The sequence below is a fragment of the Hemibagrus wyckioides genome, linkage group LG29 (assembly GCF_019097595.1).
Source record: "Hemibagrus wyckioides isolate EC202008001 linkage group LG29, SWU_Hwy_1.0, whole genome shotgun sequence".
Taxonomy (NCBI): domain Eukaryota; kingdom Metazoa; phylum Chordata; class Actinopteri; order Siluriformes; family Bagridae; genus Hemibagrus; species Hemibagrus wyckioides.
In genome coordinates, this window is record NC_080738.1 from 12,029,658 (window position 1) to 12,043,846 (window position 14,189).

General features: G+C 41.0%; 1 protein-coding gene across 6 annotated transcripts; it reads right to left on the reverse strand.

The window, feature by feature from the left end:
* Positions 1–823: 823 nt before the first annotated feature.
* On the reverse strand, positions 824–13,158 carry tox4b (TOX high mobility group box family member 4 b). Of its 6 annotated transcripts, none has more exons than XM_058384869.1 (9): positions 13,038–13,158; positions 8,459–8,527; positions 5,502–5,777; positions 5,006–5,266; positions 4,480–4,800; positions 4,218–4,298; positions 3,489–4,103; positions 3,030–3,184; positions 824–2,043 (listed from the first exon to the last, which is right to left on the reverse strand). In XM_058384869.1, exons 1-9 carry the CDS (start codon positions 13,041–13,043, stop codon positions 1,986–1,988), a joined length of 1,842 nt encoding a protein of 613 aa, XP_058240852.1. In that variant the 5' UTR covers positions 13,044–13,158; the 3' UTR covers positions 824–1,985. The 6 variants fall into 6 exon arrangements, with proteins under 6 accessions (XP_058240852.1, XP_058240851.1, XP_058240849.1 ...); XM_058384868.1 differs by having other exon boundaries at positions 8,414–8,527; XM_058384866.1 differs by lacking the exon at positions 13,038–13,158 and adding an exon at positions 10,637–12,092.
* Positions 13,159–14,189: the final 1,031 nt, after the last annotated feature.

Here is a 14,189-nt window from a genome sequence, read left to right on the forward strand (position 1 = left end):
AATTCATCCCAAAAGTGTTCTAGCAGGTTGAGGTCAGGACTCTGTGAAGTTCCTCCACACCAAACTCACTCATCCATATCTTTATGAATCTTGCTTTTGTGCACTGGTGTACAGTCATGTTGGAACAGGAAGATCCTCAATTTTTTCCACAAAGTTGGGAGCATGGAATTGTCCAACATGTCTTGGTATGCTGAAGCATTAAGAGTTCCTTTCACTGGAACTAAGAAGCCAAGCCCTGAAAAACAACACCTGAATTCAATGATTCGGAGGGGTGTCCCAAAACTTTTGGCACTATAGTGTATGTGTGGAAGTCTTCTCCAAACTGTTGCTATAAACTTTACAACACCCCTGTACACAAAGTGAATGGGCAGCGATTTGCACTCCAAATTATAGATAATAGCCTTCTGAAACGAGTGAAAAGTAACAGGAACTGGGAACTAAATCCAGAAAACAAGTACATATGGATATATGTCCATACATACTCCAATCAGGGTAATATGACAGTGCTGAACTTCTAGGTTGCTAATTTCCAATGGTAAAACCTAGTTCATAATAATGACCTCATCCTCATTTTCCCTTAACATAATCCAGTTCTACAAGCTAAAGGTTGCTTTAAATTAAAAAGGTACTAAATTTGCATAACTTTAGCTACCCGGCTGGTTTACTAGAACTGGAATACACATGAATGTTGGATAAAAAAAATAAATCAATCAAGCTTTATGACTTTATGCCATCCCAAGGCAACTCAATCACAAAATTAAGCACATCTTAATGGTGTCGTCTTATGGATATTTTCATAGAAAAGCAACACACCAAACACAAATGATTCATGGTTGATGTTTATTTAACATGAAATGTCTAATCCACTGATTCCAGTCACTAAAAAAAAAAAAAATGGGAAAAAACAAAAATTGTAACAGATTGCAATGTAGAAATTTTGCAATTTGTCTCCAACAACGCAGGCTGCAAAATAAGGAACAAACTCCATCCTGGAATATAAAACACTGATCTTGCTCATGTAGGTGTATAGAACATTTAAAATCTCTAGTGTCTCATTGTTCACAATACTGTATCTTACCCAAGTAAATGTTTCCACTAGAGTAGTGATCTACAATCTGAGGTTTTGAGCGTACGTCATGATCAGAGTTTGGAAATTGTTAAAATGTGATCTCTTTAGGTGTGTGAGAAATTACAGTACAGCACATTTCAGCTGTACTGAACAGAGCTAGTCCTTCATTATTTTGACACTTCTCCATGAAATCAAAACAAATCACAAAACCGTTCCTGCATAATTGGAAAAAGAGCTGCACATTTTTGGAAAGACTGCAACTTTTATAATGCCAGCTTCAATCATTTAACTTATTGACAAATCTAATCCCTTTTTTTTGTGAGGCTTGTGAAAATAGTACCTACATGTTTCAACATTTTTAATATTGTCCCCACTCCACATGGAATTCGACTGGTTGGGAGATGGGAAATTTTTATTTATTTATTTTTTTATATGTTGGGCATACAAATTTGGGAAGGAGACTGAACTAATAAATGACAAAACTACTTGGGTCAAAATTTTTCAATTGTTCATACCACTGAGCATTTTATGCCTTCTTTTCAAACCTTTCGAGGTTTTAGTTCCCCCGTAAATTGATCAATTTAAGGACTTTTTCCCAACACGAGTTTTCCCCAAACTTCAAAAAAATGAAATTTTTTCACTTTTGTGCTTAAATGGATAGCTCAATCATGTAGCTAATCAGTACAGCTAATAACTACATTGTTAACCATACTGGTGCTGACGGGTCCACTTAATCCCTGTAAAATCATCACATTCAGTGTTACCTTGAGATGCAAGTAGTGATAAACAAAAAACTGATTAAAAAATATTCCTCTGAAAGTCTTTCCTATCTATAAATGCTCACGGCAATGCCAATTCTCATTTCCTCTCTCTCTGCCTTCATCCCTGTTTCACTCAGCAATTGGTCCTCTGAGTTTTAAGTGACGGTGGTGGAGTTCTGTCCTCTGATCGCACACCAAGCCATGAATACATCCCTATGGGAGAATGACCAAGAAAACATTGATGAGACAAACAGCAAATATAAAACATGTCAACAGTGTGATAGTCATAAGAATCTGGAACATATGCTTCAGAATATACCAAGACATTTTGGACAATTTTATGTTCCCAACTTTGTGGGAACAGTTTGGGGATGATCCCTTCCTGTTCCAACATGACTGCACACCAGTGCACAAAGCAAGGTCCATAAAGATATGGATGAGAGAGTTTGGTGTGGAGGAACTTCACAGAGTCCTGACCTCAACCTGATAGAACACCTTTGGGATGAATTAGAGCAGAGACTGTGAGCCAGACCTTCTCGTCCAACATCAGTGACTGACCTCACAAATGCACTTCTAGAGAAATGGTCAAAAATTCCCATTAACACACTCCTAAACCTTGTGGGAAGCCTTCCCAGAAGAGTTGAAGCTGTTCTAGCTGCAAAGGGCGGAACAACTCCATATTACATTCATGTGCATATGAAGGCAGATGTCCCAGTTTTGACCTGGCTCACAGTCTCCACTCTAATTCATCTCAAATTTGTTCTATCAGGTTGAGGTCAGGACTCTGTGCAGGCCAGTCAAGTTTCTCCTCACCAAACGTCCATGTCTTTATGGACCTTGCCTTTGTGCACTGGTTTGCAGTCATGTTGGAACAGGAAGGGGTCATCCCCAAACTGTTCCCACAAAGTCAGAGCTGCTGTTAATGAAAACACCTTCTGACAAATCAGATCAGAACTGTAGAACAATATGTGGCTATAAACTGTGCCAAAAAACTCATAGCGCATCCTTTTGCAATCTGCTACAAGAACTAATTAAGATGAAAGGCTAATAAAAAAATCAGTGCCAATTTTGCACCGAAATAATTCAATAAATGCTGTAGTATTAACAAGTGAACCCTTTCATGTTTGAAAATATGAAGTGATATGATAGTGAAGATTCATATTTGCTAATTGGGTTTAAGTGTGTGTATGCTTCTGTACCTGCAATGTGTGGCCACACACTCATTGCTACAGTATTCTCTGTCCCAGTCTTTGCTTTCCACAGGTGGGTTGTTGCAGCCTGCACGCACACAAACAGCAGGACCTGCAGGAGCATCCACCTCATGTGCTGGAGAGCTGTTCAGTTCCACCTCCATCTAAGAGAGGGAAAAAGACAACAAGAATGGACCAACTGCAGGAATTTTATTATTGTCTTACATTCTACATTTATGTAAAAGTTAACAAAATCAAAACCTCTGTATTTATGTTGGAAATAGTTCATACTTATGTTATAAGTTCATATACTGACTGGTGAACAAAGTAAACAAACTTTGCATAAAATTGTCAAGACTCTAAAACGGAACATATCACAACACCCTGTCTTTGATTAGTTTCCTAATGTGTACAATAAACAGAACATGGGGGTCACCGACTCTGGTGTAATTTAAGTATTCTTCATACCCCTTCCTCTGCTTCTGTGGTGACTATAGTAGCTGGCTGCGCCACTTCCACCTCCATAGTGGCAGCATCTGTGGGTGCCTCTGTGGTGCTAGTCACAATAATAGGTGTGGCCATCTCCGCCTGTGCAGGGGCAGGGACTATTTTGATCTGCAGCGGAGGAGGAGGTGTGGCAGCAACAGGGGCAGTGGCCTGGCCGACCGCACCTCCTCCGCGAGGTTTGGCCTGGAGAGGTGGCGGTGCAACAGAATGCACCATCTGCTGGAGGCGTGGGGGCGGCGGCGTGTTCTGCATCTGCTGCAGGGGTGGCGGCTGGCGGGCTGACGGCTGCTTGGGGACGATCTTGGTGACCGTGGGCAGGGTCGGGGTCGGTGCAGTGGGTGGAGCTGAGGAAGCGGGCGGCTTGTGGGCACCTGTGCGAGAGCGTGTAGTCACTTGCGGCAAGTCGATGATGATGTTCGACATGCAAATGTTGGTGATGGTGTTGTTGTCGGGTGCATGCACCGGGATGCGGCTGGAGCGTGTGGGCGTTGGCTGAGGGGGTGGAGCCTCAGGGATAGGTGTTACAACAGGTGCAGCGGGTGGAGAAGGCGCCGTGTCCAGCACCTCAATAGTGGTCTGCAAAGGTCAACAATAACTATTGTAAATGCAATGCTGTGTACTAAAAACAACATTTCTACAGTATACTACAGTTACATTAATACTTAATGTGACTGACTGACTGCATGTTACCTGCGATAGCTGACTGGCTCTATAAGCTGCCAGTGCTTTAAGATACTCTTTCTTAGCAGCTTCAGTCTTCCTCTTGTAGACCTGAAGCACAAACAGGATGACCGAACAGATTTATTAGTTGTCTGTTATCTGAGCAAATCTTTTGACCATATCTGGCTTTTTTTTTTTTACAAGTAATGCCGAATATGAGTCAGTTATCCACCTAGGAAATCAGCCAAATATGGCATGCAAACTTAAGTTCACACATTTAACAGTTTCATACCTGCTTCTGCTCCTCCCCCAAACTGTCCCACATGGATGCAACGATCTTGGACACCTCTCCAAACGTGGCGTTGGGGTTCTGTCCCTTGATAGCTGCCTGTGTATCACGGAAGAACAACGCATATGCCGAAACTGGCTTCTGAGGCTCGTTGGGATCCTTCTTCTTCTTGCCTTTTTTGGCCCCTCCAACACCTACTCCTTTACGGGCCAGGGTGGGTGGAGCAGGGGACACAGATGAGGCAGGCTGCTCTGAGAGAGCAGGAGATAGAGAAACACCGGGAGAGACGGAAAGAGACACTGGGGACTCCACAAGCACGCTCTTCTGGGCCAGAGGGAGATGGACAGAATGAGGGAAGGGGAAGAAGCAAAAAGGAATAATACAGTAGGAAAGACAAATTAGTTTCCATTACGTTAAAATTTCAAAGATGTTTCGGAATATCATAATCGGCCCTTGTAGTTTGTGAAGGGACTTTTGTATTTGTGACACTGGGTTTTATTTAGTCAGGAATTTAAACTAAATCACTCACTCTTCTGAAGTCGTCCATGTCGTCATCCTGCAGTGATTCCGAAGGCGAGCCGGTGGCTGAAAGTGGCTGGTCAGGTGAGTGAGTGCGTGTAAGAATGGCCCCGCCCCCTAGACTGAGACCCAGCTGTGCACTAAGCTCCGACTGATCAATAGTGGTCAGTGGATTGTGCCCCAGCAGGCCGTGGTTCATGTCTGGGAGTGGCACGTCGATGGTCATGGGGGAGGAGCTGCGGAACTGTGAGCCAATGGGATGCCCAAGATCCTGGAAAGGTCAGATCATCTCAGTTGTGTTCAAGATTCGTTCTCGCATCCAAGATAAGAGGCGATCATTTAGGCTGCATTCAGTATTCCTTACTTCAATAACTATTATTTTTACAAACAAAAATTACACAAGTACGTTACAAGGTCAAAATAATATAATGTGCATGAACAAAAGTAAAGCCACATTCACATCTTTTAAACACATCATAACACCACACATCACACATTTTCCTCACCATTCCCAGAGTTGATCCCAACATCGGTCCTCCTCCTTGCTGGGTCATCAGACTCAAATGCTCAAGCCCTTGTGTTGTTGGGTTTACAAAGGTTGAGGCAAAGGAAGGGTCATCACCCTGTACCACAGCATTGCCAGGGACGACAGGGGCTGGACCACCATCGCCCAGCTCTCCGAAGTGCGACACCACATCAGAAACGCTGAGGGCCGAGTCAGGGTCCAGCGAGATGGGCGGGATCTCAAACTCCTCGTCGCCCAGACTGGGTGTGTGGAAAGTCTGGAAGTAGAAGATGATCATGTTAAGATACATACAAACCGTGAACAATGATCAATGATGAACAATCATCTTTCTCTCTGTTCACTTCTGGCTTTATGTTAATCACACAAATTGGAAAGCTTTGGTCTAATAGAGCACTTTATACCATACTACAGATTTTATCGATCCATATCTATAAAGACTTTATCTATAATTAACTATAAGCTAAGTTTTTCATTCCATATTTCAAGTACTTCCCAAACTGAAGATCATGCCAAATTATCTTAAAAGCAAATAGTTATAGCAGGCAATCAAGCACATGTTAAGTTGTGTGGCTTAGGGCTGGACAATATGATTTACATAACAAATATATCAAGCTACTGAGACAGAGACAGACCAGTGATCTAATCTAACTTGCAATCATACTTTAGAGAAATAATCTAAAATCTAATAACTCAAGCTTAGCACAGTTTGGTGATTTTCCATCATACAGTCATTCGCTAAACTCGGATTTTGTTAATCAAGCCAAGAATAATGTCATTATTCACATCTCAAAGTAAGACCCAGGAGTCACAGTATTAAACAGTGACGCATTGAAACGAAATTTCCAAGCTGAAAACCCATGTTTTTTGTTTGTTTTCCCCAGCAGCAATACTGAAAGCGTCCATGCCCAGGAGCTCAAAAATGTAAGCTGTAACTATTCCTGGTGAAACACGCATCTGAAAAGTGTCTGCTCATGTACAAGTACTGTGTAAGAGTGTCATTATTCTCTATAAACCTAGGTTCACACGAGCAAGTCATTTGTGACGCTCCTAGAACCTCTCTTCAACGTGTAGCTACTCGATTCTTGTTGCTGTGTCTGAAAAATCACCAAACAAATGCTGGACTGTTCTCCTTCAGGACTGGAATTAACAGCGGTGGGTGCAACAGTATCACCACACCATCAACACTGAAGGGACAGCTTCGGCACAAAGAAATTTCACTCATTACTAATTCTGCACTGCTAGACTGTGAGGGAGAGTTAGTTCTTAAGTCTAGCACTGGAAACCCAAAATGACTCCAGAAAGATCTTGGACATGAGCTGAATTTGTGTGATATAAAAAATCATGTAGCCTAATAAAATCTGCTAATAATCAGAGCTCAATTTAAGAAACCTTAACTGAACAGAGTAAACAGTGCACCTCTGTTTACATTTACGATTTGCATTATTGATTTTTTTTATACTGTTGATATTAGTACCTGTGCATTTAGATCATTATGTACTCCTTTTGCAATATAACAGTCCTGTCAGAAACCCCAGCTCCTATTACATATTTAAACCTATTTAAAACAATCGTCAAACAAACAGTCGGTGGCATTGGCGTCAAGCTCCTATTTTAAGGCAAGCGCGGGACATGAACTGACCTTGGTATACAGTAGTTGGCTCTGCATTTCAGCAAAGATGCAGCATATGCAGTTATTCTCAGACAGATGCTTTTTAATGTTGTTAGTGAGTTTGGTGTGGAGGAACTTGACTGGCCTGCACAGAGTCCTGACCTCAACCCCATAGAGCACCTTTGGGATGAATTAGAGCGGAGACTGCGACCCAGACCAAAACTGAGAGGTCTGCCTTTATATGCACATGAATGTAATATGGAGTTGGTCCACCCTTTGCAGCTAGAACAGCTTCAACTCTTCTGGGAAGGCTTTCCACAATGTTTAGCAGTGTGTTTATGGGAATTTTAGACCATTTCTCTAGAAGCACATTTATGAGGTCAGGCACTGATGTTGGACGAGAAGGCCTGGCTCTCAGTCTCCGCTCTAATTCATCCCAAAGGTGTTCTATCAGGTTGAGGTCAGGACCAAACTCACTCATCCATGTCTTTATGGACCTTGCTTTGTGCACTGGTTTACAGTCATGTTGGAACAGGAAGGGGTCATCCCCAAACTGTTCCCACAAAGTTGGGAGCATGAAATTGTCCAAAATGTCTTGGTATGAAGCTGAAGCATTAAGAGTTCCTTTCACTGGAGCTAAGGGGCCGAGTCCAACCCCTGAATGCATTGGTATGGAGGGGTGTCCCAAAACGTTTGGCATTATAATGTATGTGTGCACTTTATATTATTTTTAACAAGTTGCACCTGCTTTTTGCTGGCTTTCCAGAAAACATTACATGCTGAACGACATTAAAGTAAATAATTAGATAAAGTAGATACGTAATAATTTAACAGTCTTTTTTAGAGTGAAGCTTTAAAACGTACCTTTTAGGTAAAACATGCATACTAATGGTATAAAATGTATCCTTGATATTACCAATCTAATAACATGAAAAGATACCGCTTAGTGCTTTTCAGAGTGTAGACATAGATAGATAGATAGATAGATAGATAGATAGATAGATAGATAGATGCATACATGCATAGACAGACAAATAGATAGATAGATAGATAGATAGATAGATAGATAGATAGATAGATAGATAGATAGATAGATAGATAGATAGATAGATAGATAGATAGATAGATAGATAGATAGATAGATAGATAGATAGATAGATAGATAGGGTCTGTGTGTACCCTGTAAGTCACCATATTCTGGCTTTGGTACCAGGTCTAACGTGTGGACAAAGTAAACAATGACATGGACAAGAAGTAGTAAAGCGCTCTATACGCAAAAGCACCTCAGCATCCTGGATTTGAAGGGAGTATGTGGAGTGGAGTGGTACCTCGGAGGAGGACAGGAAAGGATGGCCCTCTCCACTGATGGGCAAAAAGTTGTCGCTTCCTCCGGGAAACTGAAAAAGAATGAAAAGCAAATAATCCACAGTGAATGCCTTTATAATTAACATCTTTAGTAGCGTCCAAGGTTTGTAATGCAATTCTGACTATTTTTTTCCCCTTCTATTTTCACTTAACAGTTTCCTACAATACCCGCAATGCCATTTAACCACCAGCACCTGGGAGATTTAGCTCTTGCTTCATCGCTGTCTACATACAGTGATGCAGCAGGACTTTAGTCCTATAGTGTGTCCAGGTTATACAACTCCTGACCTGTATACTCAGCGAAGAATACCAAAGCTTCAACTTATATTCTATCACAATATCACCATTGAACACCATCAGACCTGTCCCCTCAAGGATTCCTAACTGGCCAAGCATCTGCTAGACTCCAAGTCTTCACTACTACTTCTTGTTGAATGTCACTGAAAAATGATGAGTTAGAGCTCACGGACTTTTGTCATCAGGAGTCAACAATGGGAAAAAAACAACCACCTGGCTGTTAACAAACAGATGAATATATCGTCTCCTATTAAACCTCCATTGTAACTACACTAATAATAACAATGTCTTGTCACATCAGGATAACATTTACACAGTCATTTCCTATTGGATAGTTTACAGGTGCTCCTGTGGGACTGTATCTCCGTCCTCACCTGAGAAAAATAGCAGTGAAAATGATCTACTTTTATTCTTCTGAACTCGGCCCTCACTTGATTTCTAATACACATATCTGAGATTTTCAAAGAATGTAACACCGAGTTGGGAAAAATAAATGACTACTGCCACTTGCTTTATGTATTCTTTAGCACTCATCATTGATGAGGGTGCGAAGCACTTCATGAGTTACAAAAAAACGTAAAACAAATGCTTCTAATGCTCATTCTCAAGCTTATTGCTATACTGTATTATTGTTTTATTTCATTTTGCCGAAATCCCGGCCTGAATTAAAATTCATAGTCTTTTCTCTACTTGTTAGTGGAGTCTGATCATATGGCCTTGCATCTGAGTTTTGAGAATATAACTCTTACACCTTGCATGGTCATTTCAGTGCTGTCTGGGATATGATTTTTAATCACTCAGTAGCCGTGTAAAAATACGATTCAAGATAAACTAATCCAATCTGAACAGGGCTAATGTCCCACTGTGACTTCAGAGTGACACACAACCGCTAAACATGACAGCAGCCCCAGAATACATCCCTAAACACATCAAATATTTCAGTATAAACATACACTATATTGCCAAAGGTTTTGGGATACCCCTCTAAGTCACTGAATTCAGGGGTTGGGCTTGGCCGCTTAGTTCAAGTGAATGGAACTCTTAATGCTTCAGCTCCTTCCTGTTCCAACATGACTGCGCACCAGTGCACAAAGCAAGGTCCATAAACACATGGAGCGGGTTTGGTCCTGACCTCAACCTGATGGAACACCTTTGGGATGAATTAAAGCAGAGACTGTGAGCCAGACCTTCTCATCCAACATCAGTGCCTGACCGCACAAACGCGCTTCTAGAGAAATGGTCAAAAATTCCCATTAACACACTCCTAAACCTTGTGGAAAGCCTTCCCAGAAGAGTTGAAGCTGTTCTAGCTGCAAAGGGTGGGACAACTCCATATTACATTCATGTGCATATAAAGGCAGACATCTCAGTTTTGGTCTGGCTCACAGTCTCCGCTCTAATTCATCCCAAAGGTGTTCTATCAGGTCGAGGTCAAGGCTCTGTGCAGTTCCTCCACACCAAACTCACTCATCCATGTCTTTATGGACCTCGCTTTGTGCACTGGTGTACAGTCATGTTGGAACAAAGTTCCACAAAGTTGGGAGCATGAAATTGTCCAAAATGTCTTGGTATGAAGCTGAAGCATTAAGAGTTCCTTTCACTGGAACTAAGGGGCCGAGTCCAACCCCTGAATTCAATGTCTTGGAGGGGTGTCCCAAAACGTTTGGCATTATAGTGTATGTAACGTGTTTTTCAGTGTGCAGATTCCCTTTAAGTCCAGTATAGCAAGCAGTCTCTAGCAGTGAATGGGGGGGGAGTTATAACTCTTATTATTATTAAACTCCACACACGTCCCACGCAACAACCTCTAAACACAGAGGCTCTTTAAGTATTACAGTAATCACCTTTTGAACGGTATCAAACCCGTTAAAGGCTTGAGCGTCCAGGAACTCGGGATCCCCGGGCTGTCCGGTCCCATCCGTCAGGTCCGAGTAAAAATTCAGATCCATTGTATGACTAGTGTGAGCATGCGCAATGGGGGGCAAAAAAATGAAATTCGAACCGCAGTGTGACGCCGACCGAGTCTCAGAAATCCTCCGTGTGAGCTAGTATCCAGGTGGACCGACTTTAAGGCTTTGGATGGATGGATGGATGGATGGATGGATGGACGGACGGACGGACGGATCCGGTGACCCCAGGCGCCAGAAATAACCCGGGTTAAGTCCACTATACTCTCTCACGGTCGGCTCGCGCTGTCCCGCATGACTGACGCATACTGCGGCGCATAGCACACAGACACTTAGGCAACTTTGCGCGTTATGTATTTAGGACAAACAAAAAAATGTTCTTAAAAAAAAGGTGAAATCACAAACAATTACGTTTAAAAAAAATAAAAATAAAGATAGCAGCGGAGTCCTGCGCGAGTCCAAAGGCGTGCTAGCTAGCAGGCTAGCTCACGGCTAACGCAGATTCCATTTGAATGACAGCCACATGGGGGGGAAAAAACACGGCTATGGCACCGGTTACAGCAAAATTCCACATCTCGCACTGCGTCGTTTATCACACACACACCAGGGCGCCTAATCCTGACACATTAAAATAACCTAATGCGAATTCAAATCCACATAAAATCCCCAAACTGCTCGATACCGCTGATCACATCAAAAACCCCCCCTCGCTCTACGTGCGCCACAGGCTTCTCAATCGAGCTCGAGATACGGATTCAGACCTCAGGATGGAGGTGCAACAAAGGGGGCGTAATGGTGCTCTTGGTATTTCACGGACGTTCATTAAACTGCTGAATTCGACAAACTTTATGATAAATCGTGGAGCGCACATAGACACATTCAGTCATAATGTGAAATGCGGTAAACATCAAAAACAACATAGGGATCGCGTTTCCAGAAATACGACGTACACCCCTCTAACGAGCAATGGACTGGCCTGACGGCACGCAGAACCGGCTCAGCATTTTAAACACAGTTAAGACCGGAGGAGTCGACTCCGATTCTGATTCTTGATTCCAAAAAAACCCAGTATGATGATCTTATAGAATAAATAACGCAAAAATGAAGTAAACACTGATCTGATGGTTTAATATGAAATAATCGTGACCAGACAAAAGATATGCTCCACTTCGGTCGTTCTAGCTGACTAGATACATTTGGACCACAAAAATATTTCACATACGAACTTGTACACACGCCCATGGACCGAGGAGATTTTGAAATAAAACACTAAAACAATTTTAGATTAAATAGCAGACAATAACACAGACCTCGGAATGTGCCACTGATTCTGAATCATTTGCCACTTTTGCTTTTGAATCGACTCTCGCACAAAAGAGCCGATGCTTTTGAATCGACTCTTCCCAAAAGAGTGAATTCTGATATTTGTGAAATGAAGCAAAAAAGAGTCGACTCTCCATTCTTTAAGAGTAGAGTCTGAGAATCGATTCTTTTTGGGAATCACGCAGACACCAATAGACCTTTTTAAGAGATGCTTAAAAAAATGTTTGTTTATTTTATAAACAGAAATATACAGTTTGACCGGATGAGAAAAAAAAAACGAAGAAAGTCACGATCTCGGCTTAAATTCTGTATTAAAGTCTCTCTCTACATGTCTAGACCCAAGTGTGTCCCTGTCACTATATCCAAAGTAATGCGCACTTCAAGTACACACGACCGATCTTTTGTAGTTTCTGCAATCATTTTTCACAAACACCTCAAAGCAAAGCTCCAGTAAAGCATTTCTGATATTCAGCCTGATGGATACAGCCCCAGAACAAGTGAATCAATCGAACACACCCCAGATCACACCTCTAACATGGGAAGTATGCTTTAGGAAGCACTAGACAAAAGGGCTGGGCAGCTTTCATCTCTAACAACGTTGATGTATTCACCATCAACACATGTGTGAGTGGTGATGGTTAAGGGGCTAGCTTTGTCTTGTAAGCTGACTAAACTCTTGCTTGCATAATGAAGTGTGTGTGTGTTTATCTGGAGCAAGTTAAACATTCCCAGTGCATCTAAAAGGAAAGTAGTGCTCTGTAAGCAGATGAGAACGAGCTCGCTATCCTGAGAAAAAGCCTTTCGCCTGTGCCTTAGCTGCTAGGAAGCTAGCAAAGAACAAGGAAGTAAGTTGATAAGGGAGCGCTCGGGCTTCTTGGTGATGGCTCTTGTTTAGACAACTCCTTGTTTCATGGACAATTAGAGGAGCAAAGTGTGAATTAACGTGTCGGGGGTGGACGAGGGAAGCAGACAGATGAGCTATTGACATTGAGTAACTCTCGACTTCTCTTCTTACCTCCATAGTCGCCCTGAAAACGACACGGTTTCTGCCTCAAACTCCGACCAAAGCGACTCTCACAGCTTTACTCACAACATGGCAACCGGCTTCCGGGTTAAAAGCGGACGTGACGTGTCCCACCACCCGTTGTTGTTGTTGTTGTTGTTGTTGTTGTTGTTTATTCCTGGGTTTATTACAACTAGGAATTCACTTCGGAAACTTTAACCCAGATTTAGAGCTTTGATTTGAACCGGAGTTGGAAATAAAAAATTAATACCCATTATAAAGTGTTTATGAAAATAATAATAATAAATAATTTATGATAAATAATAAAATATTTTTTTTAAAATTAAAGTGTTGTTTTTTTTTGTTATTTGATGCGACAGTTCATGGTTAATAGCGCCGGAAATGACACGGCAGTTAAAATATAATATATAAAATAAATATAATATAAAATTATATTATAATATAATAATATATTATAAATTTAAATGTAAATATAAAAACATTAAAAATATTATAAATATAAAAACATTAAGATATTATAGATATAAAAACATTAAGATATTATAAATATAAAAACATTAAAATATAAATATTAAAATATTATAAATATAAAAACATTAAGATATAAATGTTTTAGTTAATATTTCACAGATTGAAGCATCACTCAGTATTTAGCGAATATTTAATTGAAATTTAAAAAAAATTCAATAGACTATCTATCTATCTAAATTTGGATTTATTTTAAAATGATATTCTTTGTAAATAAATCAAGCTCAAATCAGTGCTGATTAAAAAAATCTATGTATATCTATGTTATTATTTCTATGTTAAAAAGTTTCTTATTATTTGTCATACTGGCTGGCTTTTTGGCACAATTTTAATAAACGTAAAAAATTTATTCTTATGTTTACCCACATTTATTTTATCAATATTATTTGCATATTGTTTTCCTTCACATTATAAAGTATTTTATACACTGATCATGACTATCTGCCTAATACTGTGTTGGTCCCCCTTTTGCAGCCAAGACAGCCCTAACCTGTCGAGGCATGGACTCCACTAGATCCCTAAAGGTGTGCTGTGGTATCTGGCACCAAGATGTTATCAGCAGATCCTTTAAGTCCTGTAAGTTGTGAGGTGGGGTCTACATAGATACTTAAAGGA

Excerpts from the sequence above, each read along its gene's own strand:
- tox4b (XM_058384864.1), bottom strand. The coding sequence starts at position 10,741 with ATGGATCTGAATTTTTACTCGGACCTGACGGATGGGACCGGACAGCCC. Across the intron at positions 5,778-8,413 it reads TTCAAATCCAGGATGCTGAG|ACTTTCCACACACCCAGTCT; the intron begins GTGCTTTTGCGT and ends TTCTACTTCCAG. Across the intron at positions 4,801-5,005 it reads ACATGGACGACTTCAGAAGA|AAGAGCGTGCTTGTGGAGTC; the intron begins GTGAGTGATTTA and ends CCTCTGGCCCAG.